General features: G+C 48.2%; 2 protein-coding genes across 2 annotated transcripts in view; one reads left to right on the top strand and one right to left on the bottom strand.

Moving 5' to 3' along the window:
* G3bp1 (G3BP stress granule assembly factor 1) overlaps positions 1-2,477 on the bottom strand; it is a 31,488-nt gene extending 29,011 nt beyond the window's left edge. The window contains exon 1 of the mRNA XM_021211676.2: positions 2,361-2,477. The gene's annotated coding sequence lies outside the window, so the exon portion shown is untranslated. The remainder of the gene's footprint in view (positions 1-2,360) is intronic.
* Positions 2,478-10,735: 8,258 nt separating this feature from the next.
* The window catches only part of Atox1 (antioxidant 1 copper chaperone), a 15,515-nt gene continuing 4,521 nt past the window's right edge, over positions 10,736-21,729 (top strand). Inside the window, exons 1-2 of the mRNA XM_021213699.2 lie at positions 10,736-10,874; positions 17,772-17,847. Of these exons, the coding sequence (XP_021069358.1) occupies positions 10,869-10,874; positions 17,772-17,847 (82 nt within the window). The 5' untranslated portion in view covers positions 10,736-10,868. The remainder of the gene's footprint in view (positions 10,875-17,771; positions 17,848-21,729) is intronic.

Raw genomic sequence — 21,729 nt, 5'->3', positions numbered from 1 at the left:
AAAAAAAAAAACCTACCTTCAAGCAGGGTCAAGAACAGACATTTCTAAAAATCTAATGCTCAGGCACTATACTGACAGCTGAAAACTAAAAACCAGAATGTGAGTTCAAACAAAAGAAACTGTCGGGCGTGGTGGTGCACACCTTTAATCCCAGCACTCGGGAGCCAGCCTGGTCTACAAAGTGAGTTTCAGGATAGCCAGGGCTACACAGAGAAACCCTGTCTCAAAAAACAAAAAACAAAAAGAAAAGAAAACTGCCCAGTGTAGTACCTGTTAGAACCATAGCTCAAAAGACTGACCTGCACCAGCAGTAACTTCTGACCTTCTTGGAAGGGAGCAGCCAATGCAGTCACTGCTTCAATTCACTGCTTTCTAAAACTGAGCTAAGGAGTCAGTTTCCTATCCGTATCCTAACCACCTGCCGGAGGCTGAGAGCACCAGCCTTTTGAATGTGTGAGGATGAGATTAACAACCATTTCCTTCAACTAGATCATTTCACCTTGATATATTTGACCTCGGTTGGTAAAACTACCTGGACTCAAACTTCAAGTTAAAAAGCAGGTCACTACCTTATTTTAAAAGGTGATGAATTACTAACACTCTCCAACCCCTCTGTGCAGGTTAAGTAGAACCCTTTCCAAGGAAACAATGTTATATTCAGAAGCAAGCCAGTTAAATTCAGCATGCATCCCCATAGCCTTTGGGTCTTTATTGCCACTTTGTATTTACTTGGGAAACAGAAGCACAAGTTTAAACATCCTTGGTTTTTAACTTTTTACAAGGATGTGCATGCACCTCTAGAGCTAGGCCTGAAACTTCTGTTGTAGTCTTGGGTGGGAAACATCTGCCATTTAAAGTGCTTTCTAGCCATGGGTTAAAGGCAATCCTCAGCATAGAAAGATAGACTGACCACAGAGCCTTGAAAATAGCTTTGCAAACTGTAGAAGTCCAACCAAGTAAGTACTAAAATAAATTCCTCCACTGGGCTTAGTGGATGCACCTTAACTCTTGGCACCGAGAAGATTCTGAGATCCTCCTGAGTTCCAGGCCAGGAAGGGCTCCACAGTAAGAATTAAAAAAAAAAAAAAAAAAAAGGCAGTTGACCATAGATGGTTTGGCAGGAGACCTAAAGCCTGTGCTTGCCAACAAACCCAATCGGTGATTGTGACCCAATGCACAATAACTGGACACCATCCTCTCCCCAGCAATTTCAGATGTGACTTATTTTTGTGGCTCTGGTGACTGAACCCGGGGCTTCCTGTATTCCATGCCAAGTGCTCCACCTCTGCACTGAAGCCCGGGTCGGTCCTATCCAATTTCAAACTTTAACCTCAACTCTTGTTAAGAATTTAAACACTTCGTTTCCTTGGACTTATGATCTTCTCAAACAAAGGTTTTTAATCTTAAGTTTGTTCTGATTCACAACTATAAAACATTCGAAGTTAATAAGGGGTCTAGAAGAGTCAAGATCTAATGTCAAGAGTTTGACTTCCTGCTGGCGGGAATTTCCCGTTACCTCCAGGTGCGTTTCGGACCTGCTGAAAGGCACACTCAATTACATTACACTGGCTATATTTTTCTCTATTTTTCTCCAGAAGGTAACTTGGAGGCGCATCTATCTATCCACGTAAGTGCAAAGAAAGCTAAGTCTTCCTTTGTCATTCAACACCCACTGGTAATAGCTCTTCTCTGGAGTCCCCACTGGCTCGCAGATGCCACCACCGGTCTTCTCATGCTGAGGTTTGCACCTCAGGTTCAAGAGCTCAGTGGCCGACGGTGTCCCACAGCCACGTAGCCTGCACAGATGCCTGTCCTTTCCCTACAGAGGGCCTTGGTTCCACCTCGTTCTCCAGTTGACTGGACCTACCTGATCGCACCCAGGTGACCGGGAAGGGCGGGAAAAAAGGGAACTCTCGGCATAGTGCAGGGGGAAACAGTCGGGGGTTAGGAGAGATCACGTCTTGGCGTGGCTGTCTCTGCACCACTGAGCCCTTGATCCCGGGGTCGCGCGCCTGCGTCCTGCAGCCCTGGGAGGCGCGATCACGCTCTCATCTTGGGCTCCCCCAACCCCCATCCCCATATCCGAAGGCTTCCTTAGGGTCAAGGCCCAGCTACATCATCCCGGTGAGCCGGCGCGCGCCAGAGAATGCGCGTGGAGCACGCAGGGCCGGCCAGACGCGTGACGCCCGCCGTTGGCGCGGTGGACCACGCGCGGGCCCTAAGGCGCAGGCAGGAGGCCGCGCCGGCCGTTGGTGGGGGTGGGGACGCGCCGCGCGGTCTCCCGGGGCGCCCCGCTCGAGGCCACAGCTCGGATCATGCCCGGCCTGCATCCGATCAGCCCCACCCGCGGGCCCAAGTACCTGCGCGGCTGAGCGGGAGGACAGGGCTGCTACGTAGGAGGAGGTGGCGGCGTCCCTCGCGCGATGCCGCGGCACGCGTGCCCGCCGCCCACTATATAGCCGCGCTCAGCCGAACCTGCTGCTCCCGGTCGCGTGCGGGGACCAATGACTGCCTCGCCACCGCGGCCCTTGGCTACGATTGGACAGCGTCTTTGTCCAGGGGCCGGGCTCCTGAGTGGCTGCGGCATCTGCCTATAACTGAAGGATGTAGAGCCCAGATAGACACAAAGCCTCACCAATACTCAGATGGTCTATAAAAATGAGGGCGGGATGCACTGAGAGCGACACTCAGACAAGCCAATAGTTGCATGCACCCGTTCTCATTGGCTCACATTTCTTTTTCTGGGCGGAAACCCACTGTCCAGGCAGGAGAGGTTGATCCACAAGGTGGGGCCCGTGTACTTTGGGGAAGTAAACCCCATGCAACTAGGAGGTAGGCGCGGGCGGGGAGCAAGGAAGCCCCCAGCCAATCGCAACACCGAATGGAGCTGATTGACAGGGAGGGATGGACCTCTCCAAAGGCAGCCCCAGGGCCGCCGTGCCCTCTGAGGCGGTTAAGAGGATGGGCTAGCTGCGTCTTCCGTTCCCTTTCCTTTCTCCTTCCTCTTAAGTCGAATCCTGTCCTCGAGGACCCGTCTCCCGCCTTCCCTGGCGACTTTGGTACCCGGGACCTAAGTAACAGTTTCCCGGGTTTTGTTTTTTGGTTTGGTTTTTTTCTCTTCGCATCAAAACTTTTTTTTTTTTTTTTTGGCATACATTTCGGAAGAGCATGAGCTGCTGACCCTTAGCATTACTCAGCACGAATGCAGTGGCGACCGAGGACAGCGAAACTGGCTTGGTCAGGGGACCCCAGAGCATACCGCGAGGCAGCCTCGCTGGCGTTTGGGAATGCGTTTGTCCCCTAGTGGCTTCTAAGCTGGCGTGCCCGAGTGGCTCACGGACGTTTTCAGGTTTTCCCATCTTGTGATTGCAGAGACAACATTCCTTCTTTGATCACCCTCTGGCTGGAGAACGTTATAGGGTGCGTCACCACCAGCCATTGTCACATGCTTTTCAAATTGAAATGGGAACTCTACCCAACTCCTAGGCTGAGGTTCCCCCATAAAGGCTCCAGGGTCCAAGCAGTAGTACTTCAGTCTGCTGCTGACCCCAACTCGGGGGTTTCATGAGCCTTCTGGCCACCATGAGCATTTTATATAGAGCTGTGGTCCAAATACTAAACACAACTAGACTAGTCTGTGTTCCCTGAAGGCAGGGAGAATTCCAGCCATCCTGAGCTACATAGCCATCCTGAGTGACATGAAATCCTGAAAGCAAGCTAAACTCGCATTAATTTGTTCTGTTTTAGGGCTTTTTGAGGCAAGGTCTCCCCTTGTAGCCTATGCGATCCTGGATTTACCATGTATCCTAGGCTAATCTCGAACTCGCCATCCTCCTGCCCCAACCTCCTAAATACCGAAAATACAGGCGTTACAGCGAGTTTCCAAAAGGAACACGTGGACAGTTCCCACGCCGCGTGCAAAGAGGAAAGAGTCAGTCTGCTCGCCCAGCCCAGGCTGGAAGGCAAAGGCAACCAGGCAGAACCTGGAACTCTGGAAGCCAGGAACCAAGTGAAAAGTCTGCAGTGCTCCAGCACCTGGTTGTCTTCTGCCCTGAAGCAGCCAGAGGCGTCAGAGTGCCTATCGACAGGCAGCCTGGCCGGGCGTGGTGGCGCGTGCCTTTAATCCCAGCACTCGGGAGGCAGAGGATTTCTGAGGCAGGTGGATTTCTGAGTTCGAGGCCAGCCTGGTCTACAAAGTGAGTTCCAGGTCAGTTAGGGCTATACAGAGAAACCCTGTCTCGAAAAACCAAAAAAAAAAAAAAACGACAGGCAGCCTGCAGTGAACCTGCTTCTAGGGCTGTGAATACCAAGCCCTGAAGCCGCGCTAATATTCCTACACCGCCTTTAGGAACGCTTGGTAGGATTACTTGCCCAACTAAGGAATTTGGGCTTTAATTTGGAGCTGTAGAGGCTTTGTTTGTTTGTTTGTTTGTTTGTTAAAGATAGCCCTGGCTGTCGGGCGTGCTGGTGCATGCCTTTAATCCCAGCATCGGGAGGCAGAGGCAGACGGATTTCTGAGTTCGAGGCCAGCTTGGTCTACAGAGTGAGTTCCAGGACAGCTAGGGCTACACAGAGAAACCCTGTCTTGAAAAACAAAACAAAACAAACAAACAAAAAAGATAATCCTGGCTATCCTGGAACGTCACTGTGCAAACCAGACTTGCCTCTAACTCAAAGATCCCCCTGCCTCTGCCTCCTGAATGCTGGAATTAAAGGGATGCGGCCCCACACCCATATGGAAGGCTTTTTTTTTTTTTTTAAATAAACCAGGAGATTTGAGATTCATATTGGGTTTTTCAGGGAAAAAAAATGTAATACCTTATTCAGAGAGCTTTGGCAGATTTTCACAAGAATTCTTTTTATTGCAATACCAGTGTTCCTGGTCTCTCTCTCTCTCTCTCTCTCTCTCTCTCTCTCTTTCTCTCCCCTACTCTCCATATTATTTAAGAAATAATCGCTGGGTGTGGTGGCGCACGCCTTTAATCCCAGCACTCGGGAGAGGCAGGCGAATTTCTGAGTACGAGGCCAGCCTGGTCTACAGAGTGAGTTCCAGGACAGCTAGGGCTATACAGAGAAACCCTGTCTCAAAAAAATAAAAAAAAAAGCTGGGCGTGGTGGCACACGCCTTTAATCCCAGCACTTGGGAAGCAGAGGCAGGCGGATTTCTGAGTTCGAGGCCAGCCTGGTCTACAAAGTGAGTTCCAGGACAGCCAGCTACACAGAGAAACCCTGTCTCGAAAAACCTAAAAAAAAAAAAAAAAAAACCAAAAAAAAAAAAAAAAAAAAATCCAAAAAAAGAAAAGAAAAAGAAATAACATAATCACAGCCCCTTCTGGCCTGGAACTCATAAAGATCCACTCCCAGCCTCTGCTGGGATTAAAGTCGTGTGCCACCACGCCCGGCTCAAAGCTAGCTTTTTAAAAACTGTTTTAAAGATGTATTTATAAGGGGGAAAATCTGTAAAGATACATATCTTTTTTGTTCTTTGAGAATCGTATACATACATGTGAAGTGTTTCATTCAAGACCACCCTATTCCCTCTCCCCCTAACCCCATGGGGGTTCCCACTGGATCCATTTTGTACTGCCGCTATGTTCATGGCCATAGGACCATCTACTGGAGCAATGGGGGCCTATCTGGGTGCCGTCCACCAGAGGAAACCTGACTTTCTCTCTCCTAGTGTCCAGTTGCCAGTAGCTCCTCAGCTAAGGGTGAAAGTGCTGAGCATCCTCTGGCTAGACTTCTCCCAGGTCTTGTGTGCATGCTGTCACTGTCACTGTAGGTTCATACTGGCAGAGGCCCTGTCTCGAGGAGTGAGTAGGTGATACTGGCATCCCATTTAGGACTGAGAACTCCACAGTCTCTTATTCTAGCGTGCTGATCAAATCATAAGTGTCTGTGTTCACCACCGTCTTGAGAGGCAAAAAGAAGCCTCTCAATGAGAGGGAGAAGATTTTTGCAAAGCCAAAGATTGCACACAGGGCCTGAGGTCTTCCGCTCGTGGGGTTGGAGTTAGGGCTGGGGGGGGGGGTAGATGCAGGAGAAATCCTCTATAGATTTCATGAAACTCTGTAAACAAAGGCTTACTACAGGCCGGTGAGATGGCTCAGCGGGTAAGAGCACTGACTGTTCTTCCAAAGGTCCTGAGTTCAAATCCCAGCAACCACATGGTGACTCACAACCATCTGTAACCAGATCTGATGCCCTGTTCTGATGTGTCTGAAGACAGCTACAGTGTACTTACATATAATAATAAATAAATCTTTATATAAAAAAAAAAAGGCTTATTACAGGGCAGCATCCTTTGTAACAGAGAGCAGTCAAAGCCAGGTATCTTGTTGCAGGCCCTGAGTGTACTTCCATTCCCAGGGGCGGAAGCCACTCTTGTGTGGGCTACTATGTAGGAAGGCTGCAACGAAAAGAAAGAAAGCAATTCCACCCGAGCATCTAGCTACATAGTCGTCAGACATAATAACACTAACAGACACAATGACACAATCTCCACTTCCAAGGGACAGCCACCAAATCATCCAGAAGATGAGTCTACAGGTATCAGTATAGAGCTGACATCGAGCAAAAAGACATGGAGCAAAGAAGCCGGCAGAACGGATACATTGTGCCGAGCGACCGAACAAGCGAGCATAAGGCAGGTCAGCACCGCAGAAGCTCCCAGGGAAACACTTAAGACCCAAGAGCCGGGCTGTCCAGGCCCGCCTATGTCTGTGTCTTTGCACTGGGGAGGAAGAATTTGAGTCACAAGAAACAGTTAATGATTACCGAGAGGGGGATGACCTTTGTCCCGGTGGAGAAGATGGGTTTAGTTTCCATTCTGTACCCTTGGCCACTGTGGGTTTTGTTTTGTTTTGTTTTGTTTTCTTTAATTTTTTTGCTGTTTTAGTTGAGTCAGGGTCAAACAGTCTGGCCTCTAACTTCTGACTGTTGGCATCAGGACCTCCCAAACCTATGACATCACATAGGCGACAGCGCGACCTGCAGCATATTCCCAGAATCCACTTGGCTCACCTTCTACCTTTACCTGCGTTACATCATTTTCCATATAAATACGGAGAACGCCCCTCCCCTTCCTCTTCCCCCTCCTCCCCTCTGCTCTTTCTGCTGCCATCTCATCTCTCCCTCCCAATAAAACCACGTGGAACTGACTTGGCCTAGTGAGCTATTTAGACTTGACCCGCCATGCTAACACATCACTGACCCTCCAGTCTCCACCTTCCAATTGCTAGGATGACGGGCTCGGATCGCTGTGTTCAGCTTGCGAATATGCTCACATCATGGCCTGCCTGTAGAGGTCAGAGGACAACAAGACAGAAAGCGCCTGTTCCCTCATCCTCCCATGTGGGGCCTGAGGATGAAACTCAGGGCGTTGCAGTCACCTGGGCTGATACTATAAAGATCTTTTTGTTGTTGTTTTGGGACAAGATCTCACCATGTAGCCCTGACAGGCTTGGAACTTGGTATGTAGACGCGCTGGTGTCAAATTCATAGAGATCTGCCTGCCTCTGCCTCCTCAATGATGAGATTAAAGGTGTGTATCTTCACTTTGGGCCTGGGGTTAGGAGTTTGAGCCCATCTTGAGCTACATAGTAGGATCTTGTCTCAAAAATTAACTAGCTAAGTAAAAGAAAAAAAAAATAGTAAAATAAACCAGGACAGCAAGAGCTCTTTCCACAGTTTAAAGAGTTTGATTCCAGGCACCCATCACACGAGAGAAGCCACTCATGCAAGTTGTTCTCTGACCTCCAGACACACACCACTATGGTAAGCAAATGTGCAAACTCACACACACACACACACACAATAATATTTACGATTTTTTAAAATTTTTTTTTTGCTGGGCATGGTGGTGCATGCCTTTAATCCCAGCATTCAGGAGGCAGAGGCAGGTGAACTTCTGAGTTTGAGGCCAGCCTGGTCTACAGAGTGAGTTCCGGGACAGCCAGGGCTATACAGAGAAACCCTGTCTGGAAAAAAAAATTATTTTTTAAGAGTCACTGTGGCCTGTCAGTCGCATGCAGGGAAGATTGTCTTCTGGTCACACCAAGCTGGTCGCTGGGTTTGTCAAAGGACATCAGCTGCAGAGTTTGTGATTCAGGCGAAGATTGACGTCATGGCTGATCCAGAAAGTGATGACTAATTCCAGTTCACTGGTATTAAAAATATTTCAACTCTTATACCTTTACAGATAGCATGAATTGTATCCCGGCCACATACAGAGGCATTGCTTTGTCGGTCTTATACTTCAAGTTAAGGCCTAAAAAAAAAAAACTCCAGCTGGGCATGGTGGTACACGCCTTTAATCCCAGCACTCGGGAGGCAGAGGCAGGTGGATTTCTGAGTTCAAGGCCAGTCTGGTCTACAAAGTGAGTTCCAGGACAGCCAGGGCTACACAGAGAAACCCTGTCTCGAAAAACCAAAAAAAAAAAAAAAAAAAACCTTTACATGACAGACAATTCCTCACATACCAATTTGTTCTGTTTTGAATTTTAGGGAATTGTGTGTGGTGTCATCACAACACTAAACTGCATTAAAGCCAGAAGCAAGGTGTACATCATCAGGCGAGGACTCTCAGTGAGGCCTGTCAGGGGCAAGTAAAGAAAGTTGACCGCAGTAGATGAAATAAAGATGGCTTCCCTACCCCCAGAATAAGTCTGGGGCCATCAGTGCTCAGCACTGGCTCCGTAGCTCTTGCATCAGCCTCTGTGATGTTTCTGTCATGGACAGCTAGACGGGAGGTCCTGTTCTCTAGAAGTTATGTGGAGTTGGGGCAAGGAGGCAGAGAGTGGTATCAGTTCCCTTTGTGAGGAACACCGATGCTTTTTCCCAGAAGCCTCCCAGGCAGGACCCTGGTGCGTTCTGCAGGGAGACATGTTTCTCGGACACCCATGTCTTCACCTTCTGGACGGTTGAATCTTCTTACATCCATCACACTTTTGTATCAGGGTGAAGGGTTATTAGTGCTTGGGACATGGTGTTATATAGTCCAGACTGGCTTTGAACTTTCAGCAATCCCTCTGCTTCCAATTCTAAGCGATGAGATTAACAAATGTCCACTACCATGTATGTATGTTCTTACATGTATTTTATTTTAGTTCATTTTATTTAAGACAGGTTCTCATGAGGCTCAGACTGGCCTCCAATTCATGACTCCCCTCAGGACACGTGTGCTTGTTTATAGACACGTGTGCCACCCCCTATCCCATCCAGCTAGTCTTAGATTCTCAGGCTTTCCCCTGTTAGCCAACTTCTTGTAACTTTTATGTTCAAATTATAGCACGGTTTCTGACTGAACCCATCCTGACACACAAAACCACAGATTGCCTACTTAGTTTAGGGGTCTTCTCTCAGCCTTCAGCTTAAGGACACAAATGGCTGGTAGAGGAGAGAGATCTAGTCAGTTGGTCCTTCTGGCACTCTTGAGGAAGTCATTCTTCTTCATGGGTGTCAGAGTTACCCATGAGGTAACTCAGTTTACTGGGGCTGATGTAATTGGGTGGGAAGGACACGGTCTCATGGGTTTTTGTTTTGTTTTGTTTCTTCTTAGGATGAGAGTGGTTAGATTTTTATAAACTTGACACAAGCTACAGTCATCTTAGAAAAGGGGTTGTAATTGAAGAATTGGTTTCATCTAATTGGCCTATAGGCAAATCTGTGGGGGTACTGCTCACTCCTGAGTGCTGAGATTAAAGGTCCCAGCCACCTTGAACTCTAGATCCTCTGGGGTTTTTGTTTTGTTTTGCTTTTTGGTTTTTGTTTGTTTGTTTTTGGTTTGTTTGCATAGCCCTGGATGCCCTGGAACTTACACTGTAGACCAGCCTGGCTTTGAACTTAAGAGATCCACCAACCTCTGCCTCCAGAGGGCCAGGATTGAAGGCATGGACCACCACCTGGCCCAGCTCTGCCGCAACTTTTCAAGCACTGGAATTACAGTTAGTTGTAAATAAGGAAAGGGTCTCAAGAAGTCCAGGATGCCCTTGAACTTTGCAGCCACAGTAAGCCTTGAACCCAGAAACCTGCCTCAGCCACGCTAGTATCTGGGTCAACGGGCCTGCCGGCCACTGTAGTTTAGGGACTGAGTTGAGTGGTAAACAAGAGGGAAATGACAGATCTTTTATTCCGGGAGCCTTGGCCTTGCATTCCCTAGCCCTGTTTCAGAAACGACCCAGAAGAAGGCGCAGGTGTGGCCGCAACAAGTTAGTCTTAGCCTGCCCTCAAAAAAGACCCTGGTGGGCCGGGTGTGGTGGCGCACGCCTTTAATCCCAGCACTTGGGAGGCAGAGGCAGGTGGATTTCTGAGTTCAAGGCCAGCCTGGTCTACAGAGTGAGTTCCAGGACAGCCAGGGCTACACAGAGAAACCCTGTCTCGAAAAACCAAAAAAAAAAAAAAAAAAAAAAAAAAAAAAAAAAAAAAAAAAAAAAAAAAAAAAAAAAAAAAAAAAAAAAAAAAAAAAAAAAAAAAAAAGACCCTGGCCTTTCGGCGTCCGGAGGGGGCGTGACCTAACCCAAAAGAGAGGCGGGACCTAGTGAAATATTCATATCAGAAAGGGACGGTAACCAAGTAGAGGCCAGCCCAAGGGAGGAGCCTAGCTGTAACTGGACCGGAAGGGACAGGGAACTTAGCAGATCCTTCCTCAAAGGGTCGGGCTTTGATGAAGCTGGACCCGGAAGAGGCGGGGCAGAAGCGGAGCCCAGCCCTAGGGCGGGGCCTGTCCGGAGGATGGGTTGGCTTGAGGGCGGGGCTTCCAGGAGCGCTCTCCGGAAGCGCCGCTTTGGTGTCCGCGAGAGGCGTTTCAGTCGTCGTCGCCGCTGCCGCTGCCGCTGCCGCTGCCGCTGCCCGTGTGTGCCTCGTCAGTCATGCCGGTAAGTGGCCGTTCGACCCGCGGGAACTTCTTTCTCCGGCCCGGATGCACTGTTTCCGAGCCGGACGCTGCTGTCAGGTCGCAGGCCTTGGCCGGAGCTGCAGTCGTTTCTCAGTTTACCCTCCGCACCGGTCCTCCAGCTTCGCGACCCTCCGGAAAGCTGCAGAGAGCAGTGTAATGCAGAACACAGGCCTCCGGATCGCCCTAGAGAGTCTTCGAGAGGCAGCCCCATCGTGTTCTGCATGATGGGAAAACTGAGGCAGGGAGGTAGGGCAGAGAACCCACATAGGGATGCGGGTACCTGGCCTTTCCACGTGCATACCCCTGCAGCCTGCAGGGTTTCCAGAGAAGCTTGTCTCTGTTCACCTCTCCTGCTCACACTGGCCTGCTTCCACTTCAGCACTGGGCCGACAGGGTACTTTCTTTCTTCTCAACCAGGAGTTCCCAAAGCTCAGAGCAGAGTTTGAGGAGCCGAGAGTAGCGCTTATTTTGCCTTTGAAGTCACCCCATTCCCTTGCATGGCAGCTTCTAGCCTCATTGCTTAAGTTAAAATGAAGGCCTTGCATGAGGCCTTGACACATTACACAAGAAGAGAAGAAAAACCCCAGTGCTTGCTGGAAAGCATGTATTGTTGGGAAGCTAGCTGGGTGGGATCCAAGATGAAGCCAGACCACCTGGGAAGTGCTGGGCAAAACCAGTTGTACTTGTTTGGGGGCAAGCTCTAATCTCAACTGAATTCTGGAGTTATGGAGTGGAGAGCATTTTCCTCCGAGTGCCTCTCAGCGAAGAGGTCTCCCAGGAGTATTCTGTGTTTTAGCAGCTTATCTTCTGGGAATGAACCTGAGGCTTCTTCCTGGTGCAAATCCTTAAACCTCTCAGGTGTCATTCTTGTGGTTCCTGCCCATTGTCTTCAGACCCTGCCTGCACAAAGCACAGGCAAAAAAAAAAAAAAAAACTTGGTAAAGTCCATCCTATCAGTCAAGCTAGTCCATGTGACAGACTCCTTGGTGACCTTAGGATTCCAGAGCAGAGGCTGCCCAGCTCTTCAGAGGGCAGCAGTGAAGAAAAAAATATAGCTTGAGGGCCTCTCTGTTCTGTATCTGCCTCTGGGGACACAGGATTTAATGGGAGATGAACAGGCACCTTATCAAGACAAATTGCTAAGTGCAGGGAGGTATTGGCCAAGTGCTGCCTCCAATCTAGCCAGGTAAATAAGTTTTACCCAAGATGGTTTGCAGACCAAAGCTTAACCCAGAAACCTGAAAGTCTGCCCTTGGCTTGCCAGCTGGGCAGCCTCAGGCAAGTTGTTCTGCCTCTCTGAGCCTTTGTCTCCTCATCTGTAAAATTGGGATTGAAAACAGACCTTTCAGGACTGAGGTTGGTATTCACTGGAGTTATAGCATCATATTTAGCACGGCTAGTGACCCATCATCTGTCCCCAAGGAGTAGTGACTCTTATGTTGATGTAGGTCAAGTGGGGTAGAACTGGGTAGGCAGGCTTCCACCCCAATTTAACATGGATCTCACTGGTTAAAAGTTCAAGTCTTGGGTCCTCTCTCTAGCCTAGGCCTTCCTACTCATGAGCTGTGTCTCCCCGGGTCAGTACTTAACCCGGGAGCTCAGCGTTCTGACCTTTCAGAAGGCAGAATATGAGTTTCCAGGCTTGTTGAATCTTTGTAGCGATTAAAGGAGACAGTGTAACAAGGTGTTGAGAGAAGGTCCGGCACATCTCTGATGTGCGGATTCTAGTAAACAGGAATCTAGACACCAGTGTTCAAAGACCCAGCGTCCTATAGAGGAATAGTGTCCTCCTCTTCTTCCTCCTCTTCCTCTCCTCCCCCTCCATTCTCACTCTTCCAGTTCTAGTGTCTATAAAAGAATCATACCACTTACTGGCTTTCTGAAGTAATTAATATATGTATATATATATATATATATATATATATATATATATATATATGAATACAATATGTAATATAACAATATATATTATACTTAAGAGGATTCATTTTGTTTGTTGTCATTACAGAACATCACCATAGCCCACATTGGCTATAAGCGAATACATAGCCCAGGATGATTCTTAAACTCATAGCAATCCTTCTGCCTTAGGGTCTCAAGGGTTGGGGTTACAGAAGTGAGCAGCCACACCTGGATTAAGGTTTTGTTTTGTGTTGCTAGGTGTTGACTCCAGGCCCTGAGTATGCTATGTATGTGCTCTGCCACTGAGCCTCAAACCCAAGACCTAAAGGATCCTGAAGTCTAGTCTCCCCAGGGCCACACCCAGAAGGTGGAGCAGTTTAGGGAATACCCTTGTGAAGACTGGATCGTCCTGTCCCTTAAGCCAACTTTGTGTCATCATGTTTAGTTGCACAATTTGTAGGTGGAGGTAGGGAGCTCTGAGCTGAAATGTCAGCCTCCTAGAGCGGACCCCTGGCCTCTGACCTCTGTGCTGTGAAAGAGGTCCTTTCCTGCTGTGGTCCTCAGTTTGGGGCTCAGATGACTGTTAACTTTAGCTCCTTGAGCAGCAAAAATTATCCTCTGAAACTCCATTTCTGAGCTGCTGAGAGTAGCTTGTGGGAGCTGTGCTAAGATTTGCCTGGAGCAAAGAAAGCCGCTTTCCCCTAGGGCCTTCGCACCCATGACCTCATCACCTTAGTGAATCCTGAGCAGAAGGAAATGAATGCTTCTCTTTTCAAGCTAGAAAAATACTGCAGAAAAGGGGACATGAGGGTTGCAGGTACAGATCCTTGCTGGTACAGATCCTTGCTGCCAAGGCTGATGGCTCCTGACGTCCCTGGCACACACTCCCACGTGCAAATAAGTGAATAACTATAATTTACTTGCTACATACTGTCTTTTAGCTTTAGTTTTATTTGTGTGTGTGTGTGTGTGTGTGTGTGTGTGTGGTGTGTGTGGTGTGTGTGCGCGTGCGTGTGTGTGCGTGCCACTTATGTACAGAGACCAGAAGAGGGCTTCAGATTCCCTTAGAGTTGGAGTTACAGTGGTAACTGTAACATCTAACATGGTTCGGGAAACTCAGGTCTCTGGAAGATTACAAGCAGTCTTAACTACTGAGCCATCTCTCTAGCCCTATTTTTATTTTTTGTTTTGTTTCTTAGGGTTTTTCTGTGTGTCCTGGAACTCACTCTGTAGACCAGACTGGCCTCAAACTTGGAGATCTGCCTGCCTCTGCCTCCAGCATGCATGGATTAAAGACACGCACCCACACCCCCCAGTTGTTGTTTTTTTTTAATGATATGCATATACCTATGTCTATGTGTGGGTGTGTGGGTATGAGTGTGGGTGTCTGTAGAGTCCATAAGAAAGGCATCAGATCCCCCTGGAGTTAGCTACAGGCTATTGCGAGCCTGCTAATGGGGATGCTGGGATCCAAACTTGGGTCCTTTGGAAGGACTGTGTGTGTTCTTAACTGCTGATTCCTAATCTTCACAAAGGAACTGCAGGGAACCCACGTCTGTATTCCCACCATCACATAGCAGCTCATAGCTAGCTTTAACTCCAGTTCTGGGGGATGCTATATCCTCCTTTGAGTTCTTTAAACTCATGAAGGCACACACACGTATACACAAAGAAATAATGTTTTAGAAAAGTATGTGGTGATGCCTGACTTTAATTCTGCCTCTGCCTCTGCCTCTGCCTCCCAAGCGCTTGGATTAAAGTACTAAAGTAATCCTAGTACTGAAGTGGCAGAGGCATGCAGATCTCTGTGAGTCTGTGACCATAAATGAAGTTTCAGACTAGCCAGGGGCCTGATGCTACAAATCGCCCAAACATGGTTCATTCACAACATTGCGTGAAATTACCTTTAGACTGTGTACATCAAAATGATTCCTGTTTAGACTCGTTCCAACCCTCAAGACAGATCATTATGTGTATGCAAATATTACCTCATCAGGGACATTTCCACTCCCAAGCACTCAGATGAGACTCACTCAGCCTGTCCTAGAGATATTTTGATGAGCTTCATGGGGAAGGTGGGCGTTGAATTTGGATGTGTTGCTGGGTACCTATTTATGCAGTACTTGGGTCTCTGAGGCAGGAAGGTAGAGTTTGAGGCCCAGTGTGGACAGGATAGTGAGTTCCAGGCTAGTCTGGGCTACATAATGAGACCCTGTTCTCAAAGTAGCAACAACAACAACAAAACAAACACAAGGAGGGGGAGCCATTGTTTTGTTCTTGTTATTTTCGTTTGTTTGTTTGTTATTTTGTTATATTACTGGTGGTTGATCTTGGGCTGACTGTTTCTATGCTCTTGGCTTCTTATTTAAAGAGTTAAAATAAAGGTGTATGTAGGGGCTGGTGAGATGGCTCAGCAGGTAAGAGCATTGACTGCTCTTCTGAAGGTCCTGAGTTCAAATCCCANCAACCACATGGTGTTCACAACCATCCATAACAAGATCTGACTCCTTCTTCTGGAGTGTCTGAAGACAGCTACAGTATACTTACATATAATAAATAAATAAATCTTAAAAAAAAAAGGTGCATGTCGATTACAAAGAAGCACAGAAACTATTCAAAACAAAACAGTGTACAAAGCAGACCAGAATATGCATGCTGCAGCAGAGCAGCCTGCCGTCTGAGTGAGGGTACTCAAGGGCCCTACTTACTGATTGGGGCTTCCTTTTATGGGGTTCAAGAGAAGGAGGAGTTTGGTTGCTAGGGGTATAATTTGGGTACTTCTCTATTTTGAGTGATGGGCTTAGGTTATGTAAGCCTGTGTTTGCTGTGTATGTCTTTTCCCGTGATGCATCTGATTTTAATCATATATATACCCAGTTATGCATAGGCATAAGATGGTAAATAAGAAATATTGGGTGGGGTTGGGGGAACAGTCTTGGGTTGCTCTCAGGTTGCTAGGCTCATTGTCAAAAGACAGATGTATAGCCCAAGCCATGTCTTATGCTTGACCGTCTCAGTACGGGAAGTAAACCCAGGGCTTTATACATGCCAGGCAAGCAATGTACCACTGAATTACAGTTCCAGGGTGGAGACCTTGTTTTTCAAAAGGAAGAGAGAAATGGTAAAGAGTAATTATCAAAATCCAATAACTGACCAAGTAGCACTTAGTCTCATAATCTAATCTTTTTTTTTTTTCTTCGAGACAGGGTTTCTCTGTGTAGCCCCGGCTGTCCTGGAACTCACTTTGTAGACCTGGCAGAGGCCTCGAACTCAGTCTGCCTCTGCCTCCTGAGTGCTGGGATAATCTAATCTTATTAACACATTAACTATCTATTGTCGTTCAATACTTAGGCCCAAACCTAGAGTCAGGACCTGGGAGTGGCTGAGCAGAGTGAGTAGGCTTGGCATAGGACCTAACAGAACAGTGCAGGTCAGAGGCTTGCCCAGGCTGGTGCAGTCCTTGGCTTTGACCTTGGAGACTCTGTTTCTCCCCAGGTAGACCTCTGGATGGATACAAAAGTGTCCTTTAACATGGTAAGTGACGCCGGGCGTGGTGGCACAAACCTTTAATCCCAGCAGTCGGGATGCAGAGGCAGGCGAATTTCTGAGTTTGAGGCCAGCCTGGTCTACAAAGTGAGTTCCAGGACAGCCAGGGCTACACAGAGAAACCCTGTCTTGAAAACAAAACAAACCAAAAAAAAAAAAAAAGGCTCATTACAATAGCAAATTACAGTTATGAAGTAGCAACAAAATAATTTTATGGTTGGGTGTCACTACAACATGAGGGACTGTATTAAAGGGTTGCAGCATTAGGAAGGTTGAGAACTAGTGTTCTAGAGCGATCCCAGAGGGAGCAGGGCAGAAGCCAGCTTTGTGACCAGCTTAGTCACATAACAGTGGTGGTTTAGTCTTATGCTGAATACACACAGGCTTACCCTGAAATGTTATGGAATGAACTCTCAAGTGCATAAACACCAGGAGGCAGGGAGAGTAGAGGTCATGGTGGTGGCTGGCTACCACATGTCAGATTCTGTGTTTGACCCATTCTTCAGCCTGGGGAGGGACTGGTTTTAAGCTACTTAGGGCATATAAATTGTGAGTATTGGACCCTGATGCTCTCCTTTCCAGATTGTGAAGGAAGGGAGGATTGGTACAGTCCCTCTCTGAAAACAGCCGAAGACCCAGGAGTTGTCTAGCAGTGATACTGACCATCGACTCACTCTGATGTGTTTAGTACCTCCTCTGTGCCTTATGCTGTTCTCTGTATTTTGGGTGCAGCACTGAACTGAAGCCCTGCCTCATAGGCACTTGCCTGCTTTGACTTGTAATATCTCAGCGGTTGGAGGACCTCAGGAACCTGGAGGTCCCTTCCCATCTGCCTGCAGTGCAGGGAGCCCAGGAAGTTCCTCCCTTTCTTGGAACTCAGGTGCTATCTTGGAGCACGAGGTGCTTGGATCAGAGCAGTGGTGGCCAGATATATGAGTCACCTGCATGCTGACATGATCTATGTCCCTGTCCAGGCTGCTGAGCAGACCTGCAGCCTGTGGAGAGTCCCTGGTGACTCCAATGTTGAAAACAATGTTGTAGCAAAAAAATCAGGTCCCAGATCTGATAAGAATGGGGCCTGCCACTAGTTGCTAGGTTCCCTGGTTCTGAGGCAAAGTCCACAGCTCACAAAGCAGTAACCTCGAGGGAGAACTGGAAAAAAGCTTCTCACACAGCCCTGAGGTGATCCTGTTCGTCATGTGCCAGACTCTGTAAGAGACATCATGGAGAGCGTCTCTGTTGGTACTGCCTGTGATACATGGAAACCCTGCATCCCCCTCCCCACTTACCTATTGACTAGGTTGGACTCACAGACAGGCTTCCAGTGAGATGTGTCCACTTTTTCTGGCTCCCTGTCAACTCCTGAGTAGCCCCTGTGACAATGTATGGGCCACTCTAGGGCCTAGCTCAGAATCTCTCTTTCTTGCAGAAGCACGAGTTCTCCGTGGACATGACCTGTGAGGGCTGTGCTGAAGCCGTCTCAAGAGTCCTCAACAAGCTGGGAGGTGAGTGGCTGTCCGCTGGAGACGGGGTGGGGAGACTGTCACACAGGGGTCATGTTCAGATGCTTCAGGCCTGGAAGGATCAGCCGGGACTAACAGTGAAACGGAAATGTGTGTGCCTTGTGTGCACTGGCTTACATACATGGACGCCTTTGGACCCCACTGCAGCCACCTCACGTCTCTCTCATTCACTGAAATCCTCCCACGCCCCTCCCACCTAGCTTAGTCTTGTTTTTGAGACAGAACCCTGGTCGTCTAGAAAGTACCACGTAGACTGGTCCTAAATTTACAGTAATCCTCCTGCCTCTGCTTTCCAACTGCTGGGATTACAAATGTGTACCACCATGCCACCACATACAACTCCGTTTTGTTGATTCTTTCACCGCTCCCCTCCCGCACCCTTTTCTTCAGTGTCTTGATGTGTAGCTAGGATTCATGGACTCCATCATCAGCCTCTGCTTGAACGCAAGGGACTCTTTCTTTTCTGAAGACAGGAAGTGTTCAGAGTTGAGTGACTCTGCTGGATTCCCAGAGCCTGCAGGACGGAGCAGGTGTCTGGCCACACTGTCTAGCTCTGGAACCTCGAGGTGCTGGGTAGTATGCTGGTGATCTCCAGTGTGACAGCATACACAGAGTGAAAACAAAACAGGCCTGGTGGTGCATGCCTGTAAACCCAGAAGGATCAAACGTTCAAGGCTAACCTGGGCAATTTAGGGAGACCTTGTCTCAAAATAAAAATGACAGACAGAAGAGACTAGAGATGTAGCTCCTTAATAGAGTGCTTGCATCGCTTGTATGACATTCTAGATCCAGCCCATAATACTGCAAGAAAATCAAATCATAAGTTTATAAAAGCAAAGCAAAGCTCAGTGTGGCCGCTCACAGCTGTAATCCTAGCTCCTGGGAGGCAGAGATGAACAAGGCGTTGCTATGGGCTTGAAGCCAGCCGGGGCTACAGAGTGAGACCCTACTTCTACAACTTATAAGTAAACAAAACCCTAGGGGAGCAGTACTGCTGAGGGGCGGAAACAGCTCCCACATTGTCAGTCCACAGAGTGGGACTTTCCAAAGTGGAACGGGACAGATGACGCCAGTGCCCAAGGGGAAGTGCCTTGCCCAAGTCCCACAGTGAGAGTGAGTCAGGGACCTGCTTCTGAGCCCTGCGAGTCTTTTTTAGTTTTTTAAAACAGGGTCTCCCATTGTAGTTCTGGCTAGCCTGGAACTTACCATGGGTAGCCCACGATAGACTTCAAACTTTCATCAGTTCCCCTGCCTCAGCTGCCTGAGTTCTGGGATTACAGGCATGAACCATCATGCCCAGCTGCACTGTTCATAAGAATCGGAGACACTGGAGAGAACCTGGCTGCTCACTTCCCACAAGGCCATAGGCTTCCCTCCCCGGGGTTTGGCCCTCCCTAATAAGATCTGAGAAGGTCAGCATGTGCTCCAGACACTTCAGAAATGAAATGAGGGATGCTGAAGAAATGGCTCAGTGGTTAGGAGCACTGACTGCACTTCCAACCACCCTGGGTTCAATTCCCAGCACCCTTTTGGAAGTTGGAAACTGTAACTTTTCCTTACATGTGGATTGAGAGAGTGCAGCCATGCCCTGTATCATGTGCTGAACAGCCCTGCTGGCTCTGAGGAGCCTTTACCTTTGATAAGTTTTTCCCTGCACTGGCTAGTTTTATGTCAGTGTGATACAAGCTACAGTCATTTCAGCAGAGGGAACCTCAACTGAGAAAATGCCACCACTAGACTGGCCTATGGGCAAGCCTGTGGTGGATTTTTTTCATTGATGATTGATGTGAGAGGGCCCAGCTCGCTGTGGGTGGTGCCACCCCATCCTTGTGGTTCTGGGTGCTGTAAGAAAGCAAGGTGAGTAAGCCATGAGGAGCAAGCTATTTAAGTAGCACTCCTCCAGAGCCTAAGTATCAGCTCCTGCCTCCAGGGAGGTCCAACCCTCACCTACCCTTCATGATGGATTGTGATGTGGAAGTTTAAGCAAAATAAACCCTTTCCTCCCCAGGTTGTTTTGGGCCATAGTGGGTTTTTTTTGTTTGTTTGTTTGTTTTTGTTTTTGTTTTGTTTTTTTAATCTCAGTGATAGAAACCTTAACTAAGATCCTCCCTTATGCCCCTACTGTTGAGGATGGTCGAAGGGTTTTAAGTTGCTTAGGGCCTGGGTAGTCGGACTAAGGGCTGACTTAGGCAGGAAAGAGCATTGAGGCTAACCATAGCCCCTTTGTGACAGCCGGGGAAGCTAAGGCCTGCAATAGTCCTGACCACAGCTACCCAGGCCTTTTCATTGACACGCCATTTTAGAGGAGGGCATTGTGGGTTTTCTTTTTTTTTTTTTTTTTTTTTTTGGTGTGTGTAGGAGTTGGACAAGAAAGGCAGTTTGGCGGTGGCTGTAAACATCCCACATGTTCCAGGCTGGTGCCCCACAGTTCTACTCCAATTTACAATGTGGTAGCTTTGCACGGGTATGGGCCGGGTGGGCTTTTTAGCGCACTGGCTATAGAATGGCAGGCAGAAGGATGGAGTCAGTGGGCAGATGTGGGGACACCTGGGAAGAATGGAGAGCTGCTGAAGAGCAAGGAACAGTTAGGCATGATGGTACATGCCTTTACTCCCAGCATTCTAGAGGCAGAGGCAGGTGGATCTCTGTGAGTTCAAGGCCAGCCAGCCTGGTCTACAGTGAGTTCAAAGACAGGCGACATAAAGAAACCCTGCCATGAAAAACAAAAATCAAAAACAAAGACAAAACAAACAAACCAGGCCTGTCATCACACTAGATCAGGAAGCTGAGACAGGAAAATCACAAGCTCAGGACTTCCTGGACTATAGAGTGAGTTTGAGACTTTTCTTTTTTTTGAGACAGGGTTTCTCTGTGTAACCCTGGCTATCCTGGAACTCCCTCTGTAGACCAGGCTGGCCTCGAACTCAGAAATCCTCCTGCCTCTGCCTCCCGAATGCTGGAATTAAAGGCATGCACCACCACGCCCGGTGAGTTTGAGAAACTCAAAGCTACTCTGGGTGACTTAGTGAGACCTCCTCAAATAAAACGTGTCAAGATACCTGGGGATGAAGCTCAGTGACAGAGTGCTTGCTGGGTGTGCTTGATGCTCTAGGTAGCAGTAGCACGCACGCGCGCGCACGCGCGCGCACACACACACACACACACACACACAAAGGCTGGGGAGCCCCAGGGCTTCAGTAGTAGAATGCACATGTGAGACCCAGTACTACCTTGAGAGACAGAGACAGACAGACAGAACACACAAGCATTAGATACTCAGTGGGAAAGGGTGCTTGCTGCCAAGCTTGAGTTTAATTCTAGGACCCACATAGAAGGAGAGATCTGACTCTAAGTTGTCCTTGACTATCACACATGCTCTCACACTCACACACATGCACACCCCCAACACATGTACCTCACTCATTTACCTCCCTCACAGGCACTCTCACTTATGCTCACTGACACACTATCATACACTCCCTTACTCACACACATTCATTCTCCCACACACTCAGACACATATACGCTTGTATACCGATTCTTTTCACACACTTGTTCACTCACACATGCTAACACAAACTCACATTTAACACACACTCACCCATGTTCTTATTAAAATTAATAAGATTTTAAAAGAAAGGAGTTGGAGGCATAAGAGCACCAGCTGCTCTTGCAAAGGACCCGGTTCTCAGTACCGTGTGGTGGTTCACAACCAAGGGGACCAGTGCTCTCTTCTGACCTCCATGGGCATTGCACACATGTGGTACACAGATCTACATGCAAGAAAAACACATATAAAAAAATAAGTAAGCTGGGTGTGGTGACACATGCCTTTAATCCCAGCACTCGGGAGGCAGAGGCAGG

The sequence above is a fragment of the Mus pahari genome, chromosome 14, assembly GCF_900095145.1.
Source record: "Mus pahari chromosome 14, PAHARI_EIJ_v1.1, whole genome shotgun sequence".
Taxonomy (NCBI): Eukaryota; Metazoa; Chordata; class Mammalia; order Rodentia; family Muridae; genus Mus; species Mus pahari.
The sequence above is the reverse complement of the archived record's forward strand: the minus strand, read 5'-3'. Positions and strand labels throughout refer to the sequence as shown.